Genomic DNA, 24050 nt, shown 5'->3' with positions numbered 1-24050 from the left:
GCTCTAGTAGTTTTCTGGTAGCATCTTTAGGATTCTCTATGTATAGTATCATGTCATCTGCCAACAGTGACAGTTTTACTTCTTCTTTTCCGATTTGGATTCCTTTTATTTCTTTTTCTTCTCTGCTTGCTGTGGCTAAAACTTTGAAAACTATGTTGAATAATAGTGGTGAGAGTGGGCAACCTTGTCTTATTCCTGATCTTAGTGGAAATGGTTTCAGTTTTTCACCATTGAGAATGGTGTTGGCTCTGGGTTTGTCATATATGGCCTTTATTTTGTTGAGGTAAGTTCCCTCTATGCCTACTTTCTGGAGGGTTTTTATGATAAATGGGTGTTAAATTTTGTCAAAAGCTTTTTCTACATCTATTGAGATGATCATATGGATTTTCTCCTTCAGTTTGTTAATATGGTTTTTCAAATTGATTGATTTGCATATATTGAAGAATCCTTGCATTCCTGGGATAATCCCCACTTGATCATGGTGTATGATCCGTTTAATGCACTGTTGGATTCTGTTTGCTAGTATTTTGTGGAGGATTTTTGCATCTAGCTTCATCAGTGATATTGGCCTGTAGTTTTCTTTCTTTGTGGCATCTTTGTCTGGTTTTGGTATCAGGGTGATGGTGGCCTCGTAGAATGAGTTTGGCAGTGTTCCTCCCTCTGCTATATTTTGGAAGAGTTTGAGAAGGATAGGTGTTAGCTCCTCTCTAAATGTTTGATAGAATTCACCTGTGAAGCCATCTAGTCCTGGGCTTTTGTTTTTTGGAAGACTTTTAATCACAGTTTCAATTTCAGTGCTTATGACTGGTCTGTTTATATTTTCTATTTCTTCATGGTTCAGTCTCGGAAGGTTGTGCTTTTCTAAGACTTTGTCCATTTCTTTCAGGTTGTCCATTTTATTGGCATATAGTTGCTTGTAGTAATCTCTCATGATCCTTTGTATTTCTGCAGTGTCAGTTGTTACTTCTCGTTTTTCATTTCTAATTCTATTGATTTGAGTCTTTTCCCTTTTTATCTTGATGAATCTGGCTAATGGTTTATCAATTTTGTTTATCTTCTCAAAGAACCAGCTTTTAGTTTTATTGATCTTTGCTATTGTTTCCTTCATTTCTTTTTCATTTATTTCTGATCTGATCTTTATGATTTCTTTCCTTCTGCTAACTTCAGGGTATTTTTGTTCTTCTTTCTCTAATTGCTTAAGGTGTAAGGTTAGGTTGTTTGAGATTTTTCTTGTTTCTTTAGGTAGGATTGTATTGCTATAAACTTCCCTCTTAGAACTGCTTTTGCTGCATCCCATAGGTTTTGGGTAGTCGTGTTTTCATTGTCAATTGTTTCCAGCTATTTCTTGATTTCCTCTTTGATTTCTTCAATGATCTCTTGGTTATTAAGTAGTGTATTGTTTAGCCTCCATGTGTTTGTATTTTTTACAGATGTTTTTCCTGTAATTGATACCTAGTCTCATAGCCTTGTGGTTGGAAAGGATACATGATACGATTTCAATTTTCTTAAATTTACCAAGGCTTGATTTCTGACCCAAGATATGACCTATCCTGGAGAATGTTCCATGAGAACTTGAGAAGAAAGTGTATTCTGTTGTTTTGGGATGGAATGTCCTATAAATGTCAATTAAGTCCATCTTCTTTAATGTGTCATTTAAAGCTTGTGTTTCCTTATTTATTTTCATTTTGGATGATCTGTCCATTGGTGAAAGTGGGGTGTTAAAGTCCCCTACTATGATTGTGTTACTGTTGATTTCCCCTTTTATGGCTGTTAGCATTTGCCTTATGTATTGAGGTGCTCCTATGTTGGGTGCATAAATATTTACAATTGTTATATCTTCTTCTTGGATTGATCCCTTGATCATTATGTAGTGTCCTTCTTTGTCTCTTGTAATAGTCTTTATTTTAAAGTCTATTTTGTCTGATATGAGAATTGCTACTCCAGCTTTCTTTTGATTTCCATTTGCATGGAATATCTTTTTCCATCCCCTCACTTTCAGTCTGTACGTGTCCCTAGGTCTGAAGTGGATCTCTTGTAGGCAGCATATATACAGGTCTTGTTTTTGTATCCATTCAGCCAGTCTACATCTTTTGGTTGGAGCATTTAATCCATTTACATTTAAGGTAAGTATCAATATGTATGTTCCTGTCACCATTTTCTTAATTGTTTTGGGTTTGTTATTGTAGGTCTTTTCCTTCTCTTGTGTTTCTTGCCTAGAGAAGTTCCTTTAGCATTTGTTGTAAAGCTGCTTTGGTGGTGCTGAATTCTCTTAGCTTTTGCTTGTCTGTAAAGGTTTTAATTTCTTTGTCAAATCTGAATGAGATCCTTGCTAGGTAGAGTAATCTTGGTTGTAGGATTTTCCCTTTCATCACTTTAAATATGTCCTGCCACTCCCTGCTGGCTTGCAGAGTTTCTGCTGAAAGATCAGCTGTTAACCTTATGGGGATTCCCTTGTATGTTAGTTGTTGTTTTTCCCTTGTTGCTTTTAATATTTTTGCTTTGTATTTAATTTTTGATAGTTTGATTAATATGTGTCTTGGCATGTTTCTCCTTGGATTTATCCTGTATGGGACTCTCTGTGCTTCCTGGACTTGATTGACTATTTCCTTTCCCATATTAGGGAAGTTTTCAACTATAATCTCTTCAAATATTTTCTCAGTCCTTTTGTTTTTCTCTTCTTCTTCTGGGACCCCTATAATTCGAATGTTGGTGCATTTAATGTTGTCCCAGAGGTCTCTGAGACTGTCCTCAATTCTTTTCATTCTTTTTCCTTTATTCTGCTCTGTGGTAGTTATTTCCACCATTTTATCTTCCAGGTCACCTATCCTTTCTTCTGCCTCAGTTATTCTGCTATTGATTCCTTCTAGAGAATTTTTAATTTCATTTATTGTGTTGTACATCATTGTTTGGTTTCTCTTTAGTTCTTCTAGGTCCTTGTTAAATGTTTCTTGTATTTTCTCCATTCTATTTCCAAGATTTTGGATATCTTTACTATTATTACTCTGAATTCTTTTTCAGGAAGACTGCCTATTTCCTCTTCATTTGTTTGGTCTGGGGGGTTTTTATCTTGCTCTTTCATCTGCTGTGTATTTCTCTGTCTTCTCATTTTGCTTAACTTACTGGGTTTGGGGTCTCCTTTTCACAGGCTGCAGGTTTGAAATTCCCATTGTTTTTGGTGTCTGCCCCCAGTGGGTAAGGTTGGTTCAGTAGGTTGTGTAGGCTTCCTGGTGCAGGGGACTGGTGCCTGTGTTCTGGTGGATGAGGCTGGATCTTGTCTTTCAGGTGGGCAGGACCACGTCTGGTGGTGTGTTTTGGGGTGTCTGTGAACTTATTATGTTTTTAGGCAGCTTCTCTGCTAATGGGTGGGGTTGTGTTCCTGTCTTGCCAGTTGTTTGGCATGGGATGTCCAGCACTGGGGCTTGATGATCATTGAGTGGAGCTGGGTCTTAGCGTTGAGACGAAGATCTCTGGGAGAGCTCTCGCCAATTGATATTACGAGGGGCCGGGAGGTCTCTGGTGGACCAGTGTCCTGAACTCAGCTCTCCCACCTCAAAGGCTCAGGCCTCACACCTGGCTGGAGTACCAAGACCCTGTCAGCCACATGGCTCTACTCGCAAAGGGGAAAGGGGTGCCTCAGGAAGCCAAGCACGTGCTTTCACTCCCCTCCATCTCTTCTTTCCTCCCTTATTTCCTTCCTCCCTTATTTCCTTCCTCCCTTCCTTACTTTCATCCTTCCTTCCTTTCCTCTTTCTCTCCTTCCTGTCTTTCAATACATATTTATTGAAAGGCTACTATGTTCCAGGTACTGTGACTATAGGCAGAAATTCCTACCCTTGTGAAATTGACAATATAGTGGGGGAGAGAGGCAATAAACAAGACAAATAAGTAAAATGCGATGGTATCTTAAATAGTGATTCATGCTAAGGAAAAAAATAAAGCAGGAAGGGGAACAGGAAGCATTAATGGTGGCAGTGGGGGTTTGCCGTTTCAGACAGAGGGCAGGGAAAGTCTTATTGAAAAGCAGACAGCTGAGTCCAGACCTGAAGGAAGCGAGGTGCCAATCCTGAGTAGACAGAGGTGTCCCTTTTCTCTAAGGACCTCTTGCAGACCTAACACCCTTAACACACCTTGGGGGAATGACTTCCTTAAATGGAAAATGAGACCCTGAAATGTAGAAAAGGGGCTTTGTCCACTGTAAACTTGGACATGCAATGGAAATGTTCCCTGTTCCCTAACCTCTCTCACCCCCATCCCACATAGGGCCGCTGTCCCTCTTTTGTGCTCCCACAGGGCCCTGGGCTTTGCTATCACACTCTATTTTAACCCACTGACTGGGAGCTCTTCCAGGCCCTGGTATACAGTAGGTGCTTAGTAAAAGTTTGCTGATGAAAGGAAAGAAGGAAGAAAGGAAGGGAGGAAGGGAGCGGGGGAAGGACATCTTAAATTTTCCCATGTCACCCACACAGAAAGGCCTCCTCCAAACGTCCTCCCTCCTCTCTCCCCTTGCCTGCTTTATTTTTCTTTGTAGTGCTTTTCACTCTCTGAAATTATATTACACATTTATATGTTTACTTGTTTATTGTGACTTCCCCTCCTCCAGAAAAACGTAAGTTACTTGGAAACAGGGAACTTGGCTGGTGGTTCACCACTGCACCCCCAGTTCCTAAAACCGTGCCTTGCAAATGGTAGAAGCTCAATAAATACCTGAATGAATTAGTGGATCAGTCAATCAATAAATCAAGAACCCTGAGATTTGCCACTTGCCGTCTATAAGAAACTGGGCAAGCAATGGACCCTCTCTGTGCCTTAGTTTCCTTATCTGTAAAGTGGGAATAATAAAATACCTTCTTTGTAAAGTTAGTATGAGAATTAAAAGTGATAATTCATGTAAAGTACTTAGGCTAGTGACTGCCACATAATAAGCACTGAAAAACAATTACCTTTTGAATTATTTCTGCCTGGCTCCCTCCAGTGACAGGGAACTCACTACCTGAGTATGGTTAGGGCAACTACTCCATCCCCCCAAGGACTCCCCAGAGCCCTTCTTCCCTGCAGGCTTCCCAGCACTGCCCCAGCCTCAGTTAACCTGTGCAACCCTAGGGTGGCCCCCTTGAGGGAAGGAGACAACCCCGTTTCCATTGTGCAGGTTGGACTCAACACATAAGAAATGTCATGAGCATGTGAACTTTTTTGGAGTGAAGGCTTGCTCTGAGGGCAAAAGCTAGTGCAGTTGGGCAAAACACAGCTGAAATCAACTAGAGGAATTTCTCCCTCCATTTTAGACATGCTTCTTTTCTAGGGGAACTTGCCTTTGAAGAATTCATCATCAGGTAGTAAAGCATGAACAGGATTTTTAGAACAAAGATTGTTTTTTGGGGGGCTTTGTCAGATGTAGATTCTCGAATGTTCAAGATTGAAGTCAGGATCTGAATGGCTTCTGCTTCCTGGGCTTCATCTGCAATGGAAAGAAAGGGAGGAAAGAAGAAACAGGCCCTAGGGCAGCTGCATCTACCCTCAGGGATAAGCACCCTGTTAGGGCACCTGTCCTTCAGGCAGTTCACCAGCTCTGCCCAGCCTGTCATTATCAGAGTAACCTAAAAAAAACCCAAAAAACCAAAAAACTCATTCCTACAGGTCCCAGAGTTGTTTAGCTTTCTTTCTTTCAGAATCCTAAACTAGATCTCTTAGGCCCCCAATACAGGGAATTTGTCATGGTGGGATTTCTTGGGTCCAACTCAGTTTCCATTCTATAGCAAAAGGAGGGAGCCGGGGCTTCTGGCAGCCACAGCACCTTAATTCTTCTTCCCCAAATCCAAAGATGCTTAAGCAGTAGCCTTTCTGCTTTTCCCCATGTGAGGCTAAGCTTAGAGAAAAAGACAGAAAAGACATACACTGTAATGTTAAGGTTGGCTGTCTTTGGATAGCTATGATTTTCGAGTTTTCTGCTTTAACATGAACTGCTTTTATAACGAGAGAAAATTCAATAAAATTATTAATTTTTTGAACCGTAGCTCAAAACTTCTCCTCCAAGAAGTCTTCCCTCTCCAACACCATCCAACTGTCCTCACCTCTTCATTCTGGGACTCAGCTTGTAATATAATTTGTACTTGTAGAAGTTTTCTTTTCTTTCACATAGTTTCTGTCTCACCCACTATACTATATGTCTCTTTTGAGAAGAAACTAGATCTTCCATCTCTTTTTATGATCTCAGAGGGAATGATGCTGTACTCAGCCTTCAGCCCTTTGCTGAGCTGTGGGTAGAGAGATGAATCAGACTCAGTCCTGCCACTGAGAAGTTCACTGTCCAGTAAAGGAAGAGGATAAGGCACCAGAGCAAATGAGCAATGGGACTTCCATGTGGAGTCTGGAGGGATAACACATAAAAGATGGATGCTCTGCAGGAATCTCAGGGGGCTCTGGCAGGGTCTTTTTTTTCTCCAGATCTGTCCCTTATTAACCCCCCTGCAAGGCTGTGTGTGATGCTAGGGACCTGAATTCTTCCCACCGCTGGTCAAATCTCTTTGATCCCCCTGTCTCAGTTTGCCCACTGGCAAAATGGGAAGATGGCACTGATGTGCCCCACCACAGGGACAGCTGCTCTCCCTCTGAGGGGAAAAGTCTGTGGATCAGAAGAGATGAAGTCACTGCTCTGCTTGCTAGGGAGAACTGCCACTTACCCAAGCCAGTGTCGGTCTCAAATTGTTTGCCTAGTAGATCTATTTGTTGGGTGCGAGCCTGTGAGAGGACTTGATAGTGATTGTCCAAATATTTATTCCAGATCTCAGAGACCTGTTGGGAAAGGAGATGGTAATCAGACAAGCAGGCTGGACCTTAGCCATTGGACCAGCCAGCTGAGAGGGCAGCACCTCTGGCCAGGCTTCCTGCCGGTCTGCAGACTCCCTCTCTCATTGTGCCTGAAGGCAGGGGGAGCCTTAGGAGCCCAAAGGTGCTTGGCCAAGGTAAGTGTGACAAGTGTTGGGCTGCAAAGGGCACATGGAGGGCTGATCTGGGGACAGTCCTGGTGGGGTCTAATTACAATGGCTATCATGTGTTGAGCACATACAACTACCTTTACATCCTCCCAACATCCCAATTACGGTCGTATTCTTATTACTCCCGTTTCATAGATCAATAAACTGAGGTTCAGAAAAGTTAAGATCACTCTTGACTTCTGGTAAGAGCTGCTATGTGGCACAGCCAGGATTTAAATTCAAGTCTGCCTGGTTCCAAAGTTCTTTTTATTTTTTCAGCTGCACGACAATGTCTCTTCTTCAGAAATGGGTCTAAAATATGAATAAACAGTCACCGCATGACAACCTATATCACACACAGAAATTGTTGTTTGCTAAGTAAGGTGTTATTATATGAAGATAACCAACATTTTAATATATTGGAAACAGTTTTTTAAGGAACCTCCATACTGTTCTCCATAGTGGTTGTATCAATTTACATTCCCATCAACATTGCAAGGGGGTTCCCTTTTCTCCACACCCTCTCCAGCATTTATTGTTTGTAGATTTTTTGATGATGGCCATTCTGACCAGTATGAGGCGATACCTCATTGTAGTTTTGAATTGCATTTCTCTAGTAGTTAGTAATGTTGAGCACATTTTCATGTGTTTGTTGGCCATCTGTATGTCTTCTCTGGAGAAATATCTATTTAGGACTTCAACCCATTTTTTGATTAGGTTGTTTGTTTTTTTGATATTGAGCTGCATGAGCTGTTTGTATATTTTGGAGATTAATCCTTTGTCAGTTGCTTCGTTTGCAAATATTTTCTCCCTTTCTGAGGGTTGTCTATGACCCAGCAATCCCACTCCTGGGCATATATCCTGAGAAAACCATAATTCAAAAAGACACATGCACCCCAATGTTCACTGCAGCACTACTTACAATAGCCAGGACATGGAAGCAACCTAAATGTCCATCAACAGAGGAGTGGATAAAGAAGATGTGGCACATATATACAATGGACTATTACTCAGCCATAAAAAGAAACGAAATTGAGTTATTTGTAGTGAGGTGGATGGAGTTAGAGTCTGTCATACAGAGTGAAGTAAGTCAGAAAGAGAAAAACAAATATAGTATGCTAACACATATATATGGAATCTAAGGAAAAAAAAAAAAAGGTCATGAAGAACCTAGTGGCAAGACGGGAATAAAGACACAGACCTACTAGAGAATGGACTTGAGGATATGGGGAGGCGGAAGGGTAAGCTGTGACAAAGTGAGAGAGTGGCATAGACATATATACACTACCAAACGTAAAATAGATAGCTAGTGGGAAGCAACTGCATAGCACAGGGAGATCAGCTCGGTGCTTTGTTACCACCTAGAAGGGTGGGATAGGGAGGTTGGGAGGGAGGGAGATGCAAGAGGGAAGAGATTTGGGAACATATGTATATGTATAACTGATTCACTTTGTTATAAAGCAGAAACTAACACACCACTGTAAAGCAATTATACTCCAATAAAGATGTTAAAAAAAAAAAAAAGATGTGGTAGATATATACAATGGAATATTACTCAGCCATGAAAAGGAACGAAATTGGGTCATCTGTAGAGAGGTGGATGGACCTAGAGACTGTCATACAGAGTGAAGTAAGTCAGAAAGAGAAAAACAAATATCGTATATTAATGCATATATGTGGAATCTAAAAAAATGGTATAGATGGTCTTATTTGCAAAGCAGAAATAGACACACAGACATAGAGAACAAACGTAGGGATACCAAGGGGGAAGCAGGGGTGGGATGAATTGGGAGATGTGGATTGACATATATACACTATCGATACTATGTATAAATAGGTAACTAATGAGAATCTACTGTATAGCACAGGGAACTCTACTCAATGCTCTGCGGTGACCTAAATGGGAAGGAAATCCAAAAAAGAGGGGATATATATATATATATATATATATATATATATATATATATATATAATTTGCTGTACAGTAGAAACTAACACAACACTGTAAAGCAACTACACTCCAATAAAAATGTTTTTTTAAAAAGAGGAAAATATTGTATAGACTTGACAATCTACAATTGGAATAGATACATACTATTCTAAAAGATTTAAATTAAAACTATTTAAAATTAAAAAAAAAAAAAAAGGAGCCTAGTACTTTAGACTCTGTCAAGGTCACCTCTTGCAACTCAGCCCCAAATCATCTGACAGTAAAAAAACTTGGTATCAAAAGCAGTTAAAAAAAAAAAAAAAAAAAAAAAAAATATATATATATATATATATATATATATATATATATATATAAAACAGTTTAAAATCTTTCACAGGTAAAGATGGACATTTTAAAGTACTTTCATGTTCTTTGATCCCTTCACAGGACCTTTCAACAATTAGTTTCGCTTAAAAACTTCATCTCCTCCTTTATCCCACACCTCAATATGCCCACATTAGCTTGCTCCTAGGGATATGGCAGGGTATATGGCAGTCTATTTGGAGGGGTTTGGTTCTTATTGACCCATAAGTTATTATTTGTTAATTGCTCTATGGATGCTAAGGACTAAACTATTTTGGTAGTGGAGAAACCGGAAGAAAGAAAAGTGGAATATATCATGTATCAAGCTATGTGATTTTGGGCAAGTCACTTCATCTGTCTGTGCCTCGAATTTCTCATGAATGGTCTGACACCAGTTGTAAGATACAAGGCCTAAGTATCAAGGCTCAGCTCCCATATTCCCCAGCTCACCTTGGTGTACAATGTGTCTGCCAGGTCCAACTTTTTAAGGCCATAGAAGATATTAGCCAGGTGGAAGTAGCCTCCTGAGGTCCTGATGTGCTCTGTTCCAAATGCACAACTGGCGAAATAAATCTATAGCAGAAGGAAGAAAGAGAGTGCTTGAGTTTTCTTTGTAAATCATATATCTTATAAAGGACTTATATCCAGAATCTATAAAGAACTTTTACAACAGCTCAGTTAAAAAATGGGCAAAGGATCTGAACAGACAACATGTCAGCAAAAAGATACACCAATGGCTAATAAGCACATGAAATGATGCTCAACATTATTAGTCACTAAGAAAATGTAAACTAAAACCCACAATGAGATACATCTTCACACACACTAGAACTGCTCTAATCAAAAGACAGAAAATAGCACTTATTGGCAAAGATGTGGCAAAAGTGGAACTCTTGTACATGCTGGTGGGAATATAAAATGATGCAGCCTCTGTGGAAAACAGTTTGGCAGTCCTCAAAAAATTAAACATAGTTTTACCACATGACCCAGCAATTCTATTCTTAGGTATGTACCCAAGAGGAATGAAGACACGTCTTCACACAAAGACTTGTACACAAATGTTCACAGCAGTATTATTCATAATAGACAAAAAAAGGAAACAACCCAAATGTCCATCAACTGGTGAATGGTAAAGAAATTGTGGTATATCCAGATGATAGCGATAAAAGGAATGAAATATTGATATATAAACAATGACACAGGTGAATTTCAAAATAATTATGCTAAGTGAAAGAAGTCAGATGCAAAAGACTACATATCATTCATTTATATTAAATGTCCTAAAAAGGTAAATCTAGAAAGACAGAAAGTGGGAATGAGAAATGACTGCAAATGGATATGTGGGCTCTCTTTAGGGTGAAAACTGGATTATGTTGATGGTTGCACAACTCTAAGTTTACTAAAAATCATTGAATTGTACACTTAATTGTACATACCATTGACTTTTATGGTATGTATCAATAATGCTGTGGTGGTTTGGTTTGGTTTTTTTTTTAAGTTAGGCTGAGCTTGATCTAATTCTTAACTGTGTGGCCCAGCTCAAGAGAGAGTGTGCTTCTGCTTGATTTGTTGAAGGCTGTGAAGCACAGAGAGGAAACACAAATGAAGAAGTGCATTGGTCAGGCTCCTAGGTGGAAGTAGATGGCACCCTCACAAGTATCAATATTCCCTGAGGCTAGTATAATGAAAGGATTATTTACAGAGACGTGGAAGGGGTACGGAACCAACAAGAGTTTGTGAAGCACTAGGGACTATCAATGGCAAGAGACTGTTTACCGTCCAAACTCCTGAGAAAACCAGGGGAGAAAGCAGGTTTACCAGGGCCCAGCAAGAGCTAGAGCTGTGGAGGAAGGCTACCTGACAGGAGCCGTGGCCGTGAGGAACACTGGCCCTGCAGGGACTGGGCTGGTGCAGAAAGGCAGCAGAGTAAATACCCCAACCTCTCTCTCCTCCCAACTTCCACTCCTCTGCCATGCCTTTCACTCTCCAAACCCAGCGAGGTCAGAGAGCAATGGAGTCCACCAAGGTCAGCCTCCCAAGGAAGAGCAGGGCAGAGAATGCATTTGGGGTAAGGGGATACGGAGAATAACCAGCACAACAATGTTTCCAGCAAATTTAGGGGCATCGTGTGGTGGCAGGCAACCAGAGGGAGGGTTGCCCAGTGGAGAGGCTGAAGAGAGACCCAATCTGCACGGAGACTGCAGTCTGATTCTAACCTCACCCAGGTTTCAGGCTCAGGAACTCTTCCCTCAGGTAATATTGTCCAATACTGAAGTCCTAACAGAAACCTCATGAACTTGGGAAGAACAGCTCAGTCATCGCCCTCATCAACCTATCTAACATCAGTACAGAGTTTTATAGTTTATAAAGCACTTTCATATACCTCCAGCTCATTTAAATGTAATAATCACACTCTGTAGTAGAGACGTTGATGTTATTTATAAAAATCATAGCAAAAGTACTGCACATGTCATGCCCTCTTATTCATCTCTGCAATGACCCAATGAGGCAGAGACTATTTTATGATTTCCATCTTACAGGTAATGAAAGACGTTAAATAATTTATCCAAGTCTGTGTGGCTGGTGAAATGGCAGAGCTGGGACCAGGAGTAAAGCCCTGATCTTAACCAGGATGCTCTTCTGCCTCCCTTTATCATCCCCCAAGCAACTGAGACTTGGGAAGTGATGTGACCTGGACAAAGATGCACAGGCAGAAAGTGGAAAGTCTTGAATTCAGGTCGTTAGAATTGTGTTCTTGCTAATACTCCACCAAACAGACAGTTGTACTCAGAAAGTTTCACAGAAATGCTCAGTAGAAAGAAAACAAGAACAAACAACAACTAAACAGAGTTGTTCTCAGAAGCAATTGGGTGTTATAATTTAGTTTGTTTACATCATTGGCCAGATGATAACGGGCTTCCTCATAGTTTTCCTTAGCCATGTAGAGAAGTCCCAGGTTCCGATGCAGTAAGGAGTGGGTGGCATAACAACATTCAGTTGATTTGAGGACTGTCCACTGCGCTTGGGATAGATATTCCTCAGCCTGGACGATCCGGCCCAGACCTGCCCAAGAGAAATAAAGATTATAATCCATATCCTAGCCAGAGAACACATGATGAAATACGAGTCATCACCTATTCACTCATTTATTCATTGACTTGAATACCTACTGACACACAAAAACTTGTACGTGAATATTCATAGCAGCCTATTCATATTAGCCAAAATATTGAAACAGCTTAAATGTTAGTCAACTGATGAGTAAATATACAAAGTGTAGTCTTTCCCTATTCATGAGTGGCATATTATTCAGGCACAAAAGGAATAAAGTACTGATACATACTACAACATGGATGAACCTTGAAAACATTATACTGAGTGAAAGAAGCCAGACACAAAAGGCCGCATATTGTATGATTCCATTAATATAAATTTTCCAGAATAGGCAAATCAGAAAGTGGATTGATTAGTAAGTGGCCCAGGACTGTAGGCATGGGAACCGAGGTGTGACTGCTATTGGTATTGGGTTTCATTTTGGGGTGGCAAAAATGTTCCCGAATTAGATGTGATGATGGTTGCACAATCTTGTGAATATACTAAAACCACTGAATTGTACTATAAAGGGGAGAATTTTATGGTACATGAATTATATCTCAATTTTAAAATATATGTATACGTATATTCGATACTTTTTATGTTCCAGGCCTTGTGTTAAGGGATAGGAATTCAAAGATAAATCAAAGCCATTACTCTTGAAGAATGTACAGCTTGGTTGGCGGAATGAAGACATGAAAACAAGTATATTTGTAATATAGTGTAAATGCAATGATAGTAACATTATAAGGTTTGGAAGTGGAAGTGAGTAGGAAGTGTTCAATTCTTTGGATGGGGTAGAGAGGGACAATAGAGTGGGGAGAGGCATGGTCAGTGCTATGGACTGAATGTTTGTGTCCCCCCAAAATTCATATGTTGAAGCCCTAATCCCTAATGAGATGGTATTTCGAAGTGGGGCCTTTGGGAGGTAATTAGGTCATGAGGGTGGAGCCCTCATGAATGGGATTAGTGCCCTTATAAGAAGAGACAAGAGAGAGATGATCTCTCTTTTGGCCATGTGAGGGTATAGCAAGAAAAGGCGGCTGTCTATAAGTTAGAAATTGTGTTCTCACCAGACACCAGCTCTGTTGGCACCTTGATCGTGGACTTGTAGCCACCAGAACTGTGAGAAATAAATGTTTGTTGTTTAAGCCACCCAGTCTATGGTATTTGTTATAGCAGCCAAGCTAAGATAGTCAGAAAAGTCTGAGCTAAGTTTTGAGGATGAATATAAGTTTTCTAGACAGTTAAGGGAGGGAGGGCATCCCAGGGAGAATTAACACATATGCAAAGTCATAGAGATATGAAATGGTGTGCTGTGCTTAGAGAACTATATATTGGCCTGTGATGCTGGGGCACAAAGTATAAGGGATCAAGTGGCAGGAAATGAGGCTAAAGAGGTAGGCAGGGCACAGATCATGGAGGGCTTAGGAAGTCGTGCCAAGGATCTTGATGCATGTGGATAAAAATTAGAGGATTTTCAGAAAGGGAGCAAGAACCGGGTTTAGATTTGAAGAATCCTCTGCCACTATGACGAGGAGAGACCAGAGGGGAGGAGGAAAAGGAAAACACTCACTAGAAGACTTTTGAAATAGTTCAGGCAGGTACTAGACCCTGAAATAAGGCAGCGAATGAAGATGGAGTATAAAAAAGAGACATTCAGAAGCTAGAATGGTTATGTGGTTAACCATTTCATGTGGTTAAGTGAAAGTCACCTTTATTTCTAATATTCAAATACTCTTGACACTTAACCCTTTTTGTTTAGTTGTGAAGATACATAATAGTTTCCTGCCTATGCTTGCCTCCTAGGGAGGTTGTCAGAAGTGAGCAGAAAACTACTTTGAGAACGTTCTGCAGAGCAGGAGACATGCCCTGCGTGTGAAGGGTTCTGTGTGATGGATGCTGCAACAGAAATGGCATCAGTAAAGGGTCAGGAGATGAAGACACGGATCCCTCATAAGTCAACCTTCTGTTCTTCTTGTGCTTCCACCCAGGCCTACTTCATATGTAAGCATTGCTTTATTCTGGTTGTAATCATACCTCTCTGAAATACAGGAGAGGTGAGGAAGAAGCAGTCAACAAGAGGTAGCAAGTAACTTTGCCTGACCGATGCTCACACTAAAATGGGAAAATATTAGATCAGAATCAAGAGGCCATGGCCCATGATCCTGGCTCATGTTAATTAAATAGGCAAGCCACATTTTCCACCTGGGTTTTGCTTAAAAAAATAAGAGCTTTAGACTGAGGCCCTATCAAGTTTAAAGAAGCAAATGACTCTTAGCTAAGACATTTATCTTGGGAAACAATTGGTAGGGGGCACTGATATATATTGGAAATTCACATTTTTCATTGTCCAGTTCTCATTGACAGAGGTATTGCTGAAAAAATGAAGGCCCCCAGGTCAAGCCGAACCACATCTAAACAAGCATCAGTCCCAAAGGAAAAAGCCTACTTGCCAGAAAAAAACTACAAGGCTGCAAATTCAGAGAGCAGGGTATAATGAGGTGAGAAGAACAAGCTGTGACAAGCAGGTCAGAACTAAGATTGTGACCAGTGTGTGGGTAAGTTCAGGCATGCCCTCCTACATACAGTGCTTACCTGGAGAGGTGTAGGGATGGAGTAGAGGTAACAGAGACCTAAAGTTGCCAAAGGAAGTGAGACTATCCCAAAGGGTGACTTTCAGAGTATATGCAGTAGAGAGAGAAAGGATGGCCAGTTCATGGAGCAGTGGTACTTGTCTTAAGGGTGAGACAGCAGGCTTACACTGGGTTAGTGGCAGATCTGAGAGACATCATGGGGGAAGATTTTGCAGGCTTGCAGATGAAACTAAAGGACCACAGAATAAAACAGTCACAGACAATTCAAAGGTGTGGCTGTGAGGCACACAGGGGAAGCAAAAGGAATCATTTACTGAGGGGCTGCCTTACACTATGCCTTACACATGCCTTACACTAGGCTAGGCCATCTGCATCTGTGATTTAAGTCTGCCAACAACCCTGCAAAAGGAATATCAGAGGAGGAAACTGCGCATTCATTCAACCCTATATTCATCTAATCTGTTGAGTCTCTACTGCTCTGCCAGATGCTCAGTGCATGCTGGATCCCTGACCTTAAAAAGTTCACAGTCGAGTGAAGTCGTTACACAATAAAGAAACAAAAAGTGAAGTGCTAGGAAGGAAATGAACAGGACACAGTGATCAAAAAAGGCACGGAGAAACCTACGTTGGATGATTAGGGAACACCTCTCTGAGAAGGTGGTGTTTAAGCAGGTACCTGAAGGCTGAAAAGAAATCAGCCATGTAAGAGGGAGAAAACGGCATTCCAGGTGGTATGTGTGAGAGCCCTAAGGTAAGAAAAAGCTTGACAACTAGGATCACACGGCTAGTAAAGAGTTGGAATTTGAACCTAGGTTCTCCCGGTTCCAAAACACTAAAAACAGTGGGGGAAGATGAGTAAGGTGGCTCCTCTTTGAAGTGTTACTGAAAATGTCATTTCTAGTGCGTTAAAATTCCGAAGTTTTACTTTGAAAAAAAGGATGAATGCCTCTTATTTTTCCACTCCAGTCTGGAGGAATCTCTAAAGTGGGAGAGGCATGTCCACAGGGGATGTGATTTATTTAGACTTTCAAAAAGGTTGGCAAGGTTTTAAATCAGTAACTGTGGGAGTTACAATGAAAGCTTCCATTTAGACAGCACTTTTCTGCTTGCAAAGCACTTCCATGTCCATTATACATGAATTCATTTAAACCTCAAAACAATCCTGTGAAGAGGACTCAGATTCAACAAATGCTTACATAGTTCCCATTTAGGTGTCAGGTTCTCAGGAGTTTTTGAGTACCTTCCCTGCACTAAGTACTGTTCTGGATGTAAAGACACTATGAGTAGAAAGAATAGACAGAGTTCCAGTTCTCCCTGAACTTATGGTCTAGTGCAGGAGAGGAACTTTAATTAAATAATCTCATCAAAAAATGTATAATTATTATCAAAGTGAGTGCCCAGAAAAAAGAAAGAGGTTTCTAAGTGGATACATAAAAAGAGACCTGACCCAATCTGGGGGCTTGGGAAAGGGTTCTAATCAGGGGGTGGTGACTCAAGCTGAGACCTGAAGGATGAATAGGAGTTAGTTAGGTGAAAAGGAAGGGAAGAGAAATGGGGGGAGTGGCTAGAGAAGAACCTTCCAGAACAAGGAAGCATCACAGTGCTTCTGAGGAACCAAGAGAAGGCCAACACAACTGAAAGGGAGAGAGAAAAGAATGAGAGGTGAGGTGAGAGAATTCATAAAGGCTGGACCAAACAGGGACTCATAGGTTGCTTTAGGAACTTGGTCTTTATTTATTGGAGTGACTTGGTCTCATTTTGTTTGGAGACCAGGTTGGAAGAAGGCCAGGGAAGATGTGCAGAGACCAGTTGGCAGGTAGTAAACCAAATAAAAGATGATGGGATTTAGGCCAGTGTGACTTTTCCAAAATCCCATAGCTAGTCAGTGTCAGAGATAAAGAGAGCCTGGGCTGTATTTTCTTGTCCGGTGCTCTTCCACTAGTTTGGGAGGAGGGACAGTCCAGAATGGGGAGTCAGATCTGAGTAGGCTAAAGAGGGCATTCTTGCGGCTAAGTGGCCTGGTATGAAGTCGGAGCCCAAACCAGTGAGGAGGGGGTCCATGCAGAAGAGGCACCCCAGAATAGGAGTCAGAGCCCCCAGAAGGAGAGGAGGGCATCTGCAAGGGGAAAGGATAGGATTGGAGATGGGAGTTTGGCTCATACAGGGTAGCCAATTAAATATATAAATACATCAATGGAAATGGAAGCCAGCATTCTCACTGTCAGAGAATGGAGCTATAGACATGGAATGGGAGAAAATGAGATTGAACCCTGTGGATTTAAATGTACTCCTATGGACCCATGATCATATACAGATACAGATGTAGAGACGGAGATGGAGATTTAGAAATAATGCGCATATACACATTATTATATCTACACATGTTCCCTAATTCTGTCCATTGAGAAGCCTGGGAGCAGCCCCACCTCAATAGCAACGAGTATGTCCAGTGCACAACTCTTGGCTTCTAAATTCCATTTTCTGCTAAAAGAAATCAGGGTTCCTTGGAGGTATGATCCAGAAAGCAGGAAAGTGATCAAAGAACAATGGGGAAAAATTCCCTGGCAGTACAGTGGTTACGACTCCACACTTTCTCTGCCTAGGGCTCAGGTTCAATCCTTGGTCGAGGAACTAAGATTCCGCAAGCCATGTAGCCAAAAAAAAAAGAACAATGGGGATGTGTTAAGGAGACGCAGAAGCCAGTGTGATGGGCTGCCCCTTGCCAAATCAAGGACAGTTTGAACATCAAATTAATGATAGTAATGGATTGTAACCCACTAAATAAAATAGGAAAACAACAGTCTATGTTGATATAAATAAATAAATGAATTCATTGAAAGTTTGTTGAGGAATGGAATATTTATATAGTTCTAAATACCTCTCTATAAAATACTTATTAATTGCAAAGAGAAGAAAGAGTAACTTTACAGAGAAGAAGCCTGGCAGACACCACCTTAATAAAGTAACTTAAATGAACATCATCAATAATGGAACAAAATAAAAACATGTGCCAGCTTATAGGATGGGATGAGAAGAACACAGCATCACTTCAGTGATATTCCTGCCAAAGACACATCACCTAAGTCCAGTCATGAGGAAACATCAGAGAAACTCAAATTGAAGGACATTTTATAAAATAATTGGCCTTTAATCTTTGAAGGCATCAAAGTCATAAAAGTCAAGGAAAGACTGAGAAACTATTCCAGAATGAAGAAGACTAAAGACACATGGCAACAAAATGAAAAGTGTGATTCTGGACTCTACCCTTCTGCTGTAAAGATGTGATTGGGACAACTGGAAAAAGCTGAATGGGGTCTGCTCAGTAGATAATCATGGATGATAGTTGTATTGCGGTTATGAAGGAGACGTCTCTGTAGGAAATACATACTGAAGTAGTCAAGGCATAGGGCATCAGGTAAGCAACTTACTCTCAGATAGCTTAGGGAAAAAGTTCTTTGTACTGTATTTCCTACCGTTTTACTTTTTAAAAAGTTTTTTTTTTTAATAGTGTCTGTTAAGATATAAAGTAGTAGTACAGGGCTTCCCTGGTGGTGCAGTGGTTGACAGTCTGCCTGCCAATGCAGGGGACACGGGTTCGAGCCCTGGTCTGGGAGGATCCCACATGACGCGGAGCAGTTGGGCCCGTGAGCCACAACTACTGAGCCTGCGCGTCTGGAGCCTGTGCTCTGCAACAAGAGAGACCGCGATAGCGAGAGGCCCGCGCACCGCGATGAAGAATAGCCCCCGCTTGCCGCAACTAGAGAAAGCCCTCACACAGAAACGAAGACCCAACACAGCCAAAAATAAAATAAATAAATAAAAATAAAGTAGTAGTACAGTACCTAAAAGGCTGTAGATGCTCAAAAATGTTAATTCCCCTCAAAAATGTTAATTCTCCTGTTGTAGCAACCACCATGTGTGATGTCTGTGCCCTGCTCTCAGAACTGCCTCTGCCATCCATAGGAGCGGGTTCCTATTTTCGTGTTTGAACTATGTGACCCTGACACAAAGGTAGATACAGATAGATGCCGCACTCAAGCTGTGTCAACACAATTCTTTCTTCCAGGAATTTAACATCGGAAATCAGATGCTAATTAGTTTCTATAACCCACCTTGAACCTGGAGGATATGTAAATTCAATGTAAATTCAGCTACATCTGACATTTTGGGGTAGCTGTCTTCTCCAGTAAGAATAGGGTAGAAAAATCTGGTCTGCAGAGATGGAAAATAAAGCAGATGCAGAGAGAGAAACCTAGAAACAGAGACAAGAAACAAGACCCCAAGACCCAAGAGAGAGAAACAGAGACCACCAGCCTTGGTTTGTTATAGCATTCTGAGTATAGTATCTCATGAAGTCTCACTTCCCTTAGGACACCTCAGCATCCTAATAAATTTCCTCCTTTTGCTAAGGCCAGCTAGAGTGGATTTTGTTCAGTTTTACCAAAAAGTCCATGACATCTCCTTCCCCACCTTGTGCCAAACTTTACAGCAATCCTGCTCTTCCACAAAAGGTATCCTGGTGCCACTGCCAAAGCTGGATGTTTTGGCCACTGATATGACCAAGTATAGCACTTCTTACAGGCTCCAGGGGGTCTCAAGTCAGTTTCACTTACCAAGGCTGGCCTCGGCCAACAGCAGGTAAGCAGGTACCAGCTCTACTGAACTCAGGCCATGAACACTCATGCGGAAGCGAAGAGAGTGCAAAGCTGCCGGGACAGCATCTTCATGTTTTCCTTCAAAGATATATTTCTGGGCTACGGTGTAGCAAAATTCGATCAAATGCTTCTGTGGAAAAAAAAAACTAGACTATCTGAGACAATCTAAGGGTGAAAGGCAATGGTGGATATAGGTACACCTGGAGATAGGGCCAACACCTGATGACCTGCTCGAGAGCACACAGTGAGCCTGTCTGCACTGAGGCGGACATGAGACCCAAAATAGGTGATTAAAAAGGCAAACTCTGGGGCTTCCCTGGTGGCACAGTGGTTGAGAATCTGCCTGCCAATGCAGGGGACACAGGTTCGAGCCCTGGTCTGGGAAGATCCCACATGCCGCGGAGCAGCTGGGCCCGTGAGCCACAACTACTGAGCCTGCGCATCTGGAGCCTGTGCTCTGCAACAAGAGAGGCCGCGATAGTGAGAGGCCCGCGCACCACGATGAAGAGTGGCCCCCACTTGCCACAACTAGAGAAAGTCCTCGCACAGAAACGAAGACCCAACACAGCCATTAATTAATTAATTAATTAATTAATTAAAAAAAGGCAAACTCTGGACTGTGAGTTCCTCAAGGTCCAGGAACAAGTATCTTTTCATCTTAGGTTGGTGCTTAGCATAAATGAGTGCTCAATATAAATTTATTAAATGATTATTATTCTTACATTTCTAATAAAATTTTAGTTTAGCAAAGCTGTAATGTCTCAGGACAATCTAAAATGTTCTGCCTTTCTATTTGAGTTAATTTTGAAAGAAACATATTTTTCCTTCTGGAGTTATCCTGCTTCACTAATATCAGAAACAACTTTAACTCTGCATTGTTCTAAGGCCACTCTCAAAGTGTCACAACACTAAAATTGATGAATCTTTTGAGATTTATAGCTTATAGAGCATTATTATTTTTAGAATAATTCAGATGCTACCAATGCCATAGTAATAGTTTTCCTAATCTCCTTTATTTATTAACTAGTATATTCATACATCATTTTTTGACCTTCTACTTTGTGCCTGGGTTCTTATTACAATACTTGGCATATATGGGTGTTATGGCTGAATTTTGTCCCCCCAAAATTCATATGTTGAAGCCCTAACCTCTAGTGACTCAGAATGTGACTGCATTTGGAGATAGGGCTTTTTAAAGAGGTAAGTCAAAATGAGGCCATGGGGTGTCTCATAATCCAATCTAACTGTGAGGACAAGTCTGCAAGCCAAGGGGAGAGGCCTCAGAAGAAACCAACCCTGCCAACACCCATTGTTGATCTTGGACTTCCAGCGTCCAGAACTGTGAGAAAATAAATTTCTGTTGTTCAAGCCACCCAGTCTGTGGTACTTCGTTACGGCAGCTCTTGGAAACTAATGCTGCAGGTTTTCAGTAGATATATGGAGAACAACAATGGTATTGAGGACATAAAGACATAAAACCAAGTCTCTGCCCTCAGAGGTTATAGTTTAGTGACCGCGCACAGTACAACCTTTTCCCTGGACAGGTGCTCTGCACCCGTGAGTTAACCCTGCAACCGTCCTATAAGCCCTACCTGCCGCTGCTGCAGCTGCTGCAGGCCATGCTGCCGTTCTTCCTCTGAGTTGTAGAAGGGCATGGAAGTGCGCAGGGGAATCAGGAGCTGACATATCTTCTCATGGATGCTGCCCCAGTCAGCTCTTTGATGAACCACACCACTGACAACAAAAACATGGACTTCATTATCTTTACGTTTGGCTTGACCACTGATTCTCCTGGCCCTACTGCTGGCCCAGCCCTAGAAACTAGAAAAGTAAGCTCAGCACAAACCAGGCAGGGAGCCCAAAGCCATTTCTGACACAAATCGCTTTTCCATCATGTGGTTATTGGATGGTGTAAAAACCAGGGGTGTGGGAGGATGTTGTTTCTGCAGGCAGTTATATGCCGTGGTTATTCTGCTTTTCTTCTTCATTAATAACAACAAAGACAACTTTAACTCTGCATTGGTCTAAGGTCATTTTCAAAATATCTGAACACTGAAGCTGATGAATTTAAGGGTCTCTTTCTTAGGGAGAGGAAAGAAATTTACATTTGATGAGGCTCTAGGAGACACTTTCCCAATAATTAGTATGTATACCAATTATAGGTATATATATATATACCAATTATAGGTGTATATATATATACCAATTATAGGTGTGTGTATATATATATATATATATATATATATATATATATATGTTGCATGGCTTGGGAGAGCACCATTTGCATTGTCTTCTGTGCTCTAGGAGGGCCATTCACATAGAACACACTGTGAATGCCCTCCAGTCCTAGTGGTGCAGCAGGTGGTCATGAAAGTAACTGTTTAACTTTTTGAAAACAAGACAAAATCATTATTTTCTTAAGGCAAGGAAGCACGGGTGTCGAGAGTGAGTAGTTACTCTAGGCCTGTACTCCAAAGCCAGTCATTTTTTAGTTCTCCAGAGGGAAGCATTGTGGCAGTTTGGTATACAGCTTTTCTGACTGTTTTATATGCATACTTAGTATTTTTTTAAACACTTAATTGGACAGCACAAATATCGAACATTCGCATCATTGCAGAAAAATTCTATTGGACAGCACCCCTGTAGCGAATCTACTCCCATTCTTTTTCTTTTTTTTTTTTTTATGGCCATGCCATGTGGCTTGTAGGATCTTAGTTCCCCCGACCAGGGACTGAACCCACATCCTTGGTAGTGAAAGCGTGGAGTCCCAACCACTGAGCCACCAGGGAATTCCCTCCTATTCCTTACATAATTGCCTCTATGAATGACTCCCAAATCTATTACCCAATCTGACCCTTCCTCCAAATATTTTTATATAATTGATACATAATTGATATTGATATATAATTCACATACAATAAAAGTCATCCTCTTAAAGTGCACAGTTCAATGTTTTTATTATATTCATGAGGTCATATAGCCATCACCCTATCTAATTTCAGGGCATTTTCATCACTCAAAAAAGAAACTCCATTTATTCTAGCAGGTACTCTCATTCTTCCCTCCACCCACTGTTGCCCAGAAGCCACTAATCTATTTTCTCTATGCATTTGCCTGTTCTGGACTTTGCATATAAACGGAAACAGACAATATGCCTTTTATGTCTGTATTCTTTACTACTGAATGCTATTCCACCGAATGGCTATATCATTTTTTGTCTATCCATTCATCAGTTGGTAGATATTTGGGTTGTTTCCAGTTTTTGGCTATTATTATTAATGAACATTTGTGTACAAATTTTTTGTGCAAACATATGTTTTCAATTCTCTTGGGTACACCTAAGAATGGAATTGCTGGGTTATACAGTAACTTTATGATTAAACTTTTGAGGACTGCCAAACTGTTTTAACATAGGTTGTACTACTTTACAATCCCACCAGTGATGTATGAGGGTTCCATTTTTTCTACATCCTCGTCAATGCTTGCTATTTTCTGTCCTTTTTTATTACAGCCATTATAGTGTGTGTGAAGTAGTATCTCATTGTGGTTTTATTTTGCATTCCCTTAATAACTAATAATGTTGAGCATCATTTTATGTGCTTATTGGCCATTTGTATATCTTCTTTGAAGAAATGTTGATTCAAATCCTTTGCCCATTTTTTAAAACCAGGTCCTTTATCTTTTTATTGTTGAGTTTTAAGTGTTCTTTTCATATTCTGGATAATAGATCCTTAACAGATATATGATCTGCAAATATTTTCTCCAATTCTGTGGGTTGTTTTTCACTTTCTTGATAGTGTTCTCTGATGCACAAAAGTTTTTCATTTTGATGGTGCCCAACTTATCTATTTTTCCTTTGGTTCCTTGTGCTTTTAGTGTCATATCTAAGAACTGTTCCCTAATCCAAGATCACACAGATTTACAACTATGCTTCCTTTTAAAAGTTTTATGATTTTAGCTCTTATATTTAAGTCTTTTTGAACATGTTGTAAAGTGCGGGTCCAAATTCTTCTTTTGCCTGTGGATATCCAGTTATCCCTGCACCATTTGGAAGGGACCATTCTTTCCTTAACTGAATGGTCTTGACACCCTTGTTAAAAATCAATTGACCACACAATTAATCTACAACTAAGGAGACAAAAATATACGATGGAGAAAAGAAAGTCTCTTCAAAAAGTGGTGCTGGGAAAATTGGACAGCTACATGTAAAAGAACATTCTCTAACACCATATACAAAAATAAACTCAAAATGTATGTAAGACCAGAAACCATAAAACTCCTAGAGGAAAACATAGGCAGGAACACTCTCTGACATAAATCACAGCAATATTTTTTTGGATCTGTCACCTAAAGCAAAGGAAATAAAAGCAAAAATAAACAAATGGGACCTAATTAAACTTAAAAGCTTTTGCACAGCAAAGGAAACCACGGACAAAATGAA

At 40.7% G+C, this 24050-nt stretch overlaps 1 protein-coding gene across 3 annotated transcripts in view; it reads right to left on the bottom strand.

Annotated features, from left to right (window-relative positions):
- Nucleotides 1–24050, bottom strand: part of ZMYND12 (zinc finger MYND-type containing 12) — a 37380-nt gene that overhangs the window by 5385 nt on the left and 7945 nt on the right. Inside the window, exons 2-7 of one of the 3 annotated variants that reach the window (XR_014265099.1) lie at nt 21202–21343; nt 19568–19739; nt 12158–12327; nt 9715–9837; nt 6678–6789; nt 4705–5455 (exon numbers count right to left, since the gene is read on the bottom strand). Coding sequence is in view for 2 of the 3 variants with exons in the window: in XM_082466464.1 (XP_082322590.1) it covers nt 5306–5455; nt 6678–6789; nt 9715–9837; nt 12158–12327; nt 19568–19739; nt 21202–21343 (869 nt within the window). In the remaining variant the exon portion in view is untranslated. The remainder of the gene's footprint in view (nt 1–4704; nt 5456–6677; nt 6790–9714; nt 9838–12157; nt 12328–19567; nt 19740–21201; nt 21344–24050) is intronic. The other 2 variants (XM_082466464.1, XM_082466465.1) reach the window with 2 other exon arrangements.

The sequence above is a fragment of the Balaenoptera physalus genome (assembly GCF_965194825.1).
Source record: "Balaenoptera physalus genome assembly, chromosome: 1".
In the NCBI taxonomy this organism is placed as follows: domain Eukaryota; kingdom Metazoa; phylum Chordata; class Mammalia; order Artiodactyla; family Balaenopteridae; genus Balaenoptera; species Balaenoptera physalus.
This window is presented reverse-complemented; position numbering and strand designations above follow the sequence as displayed.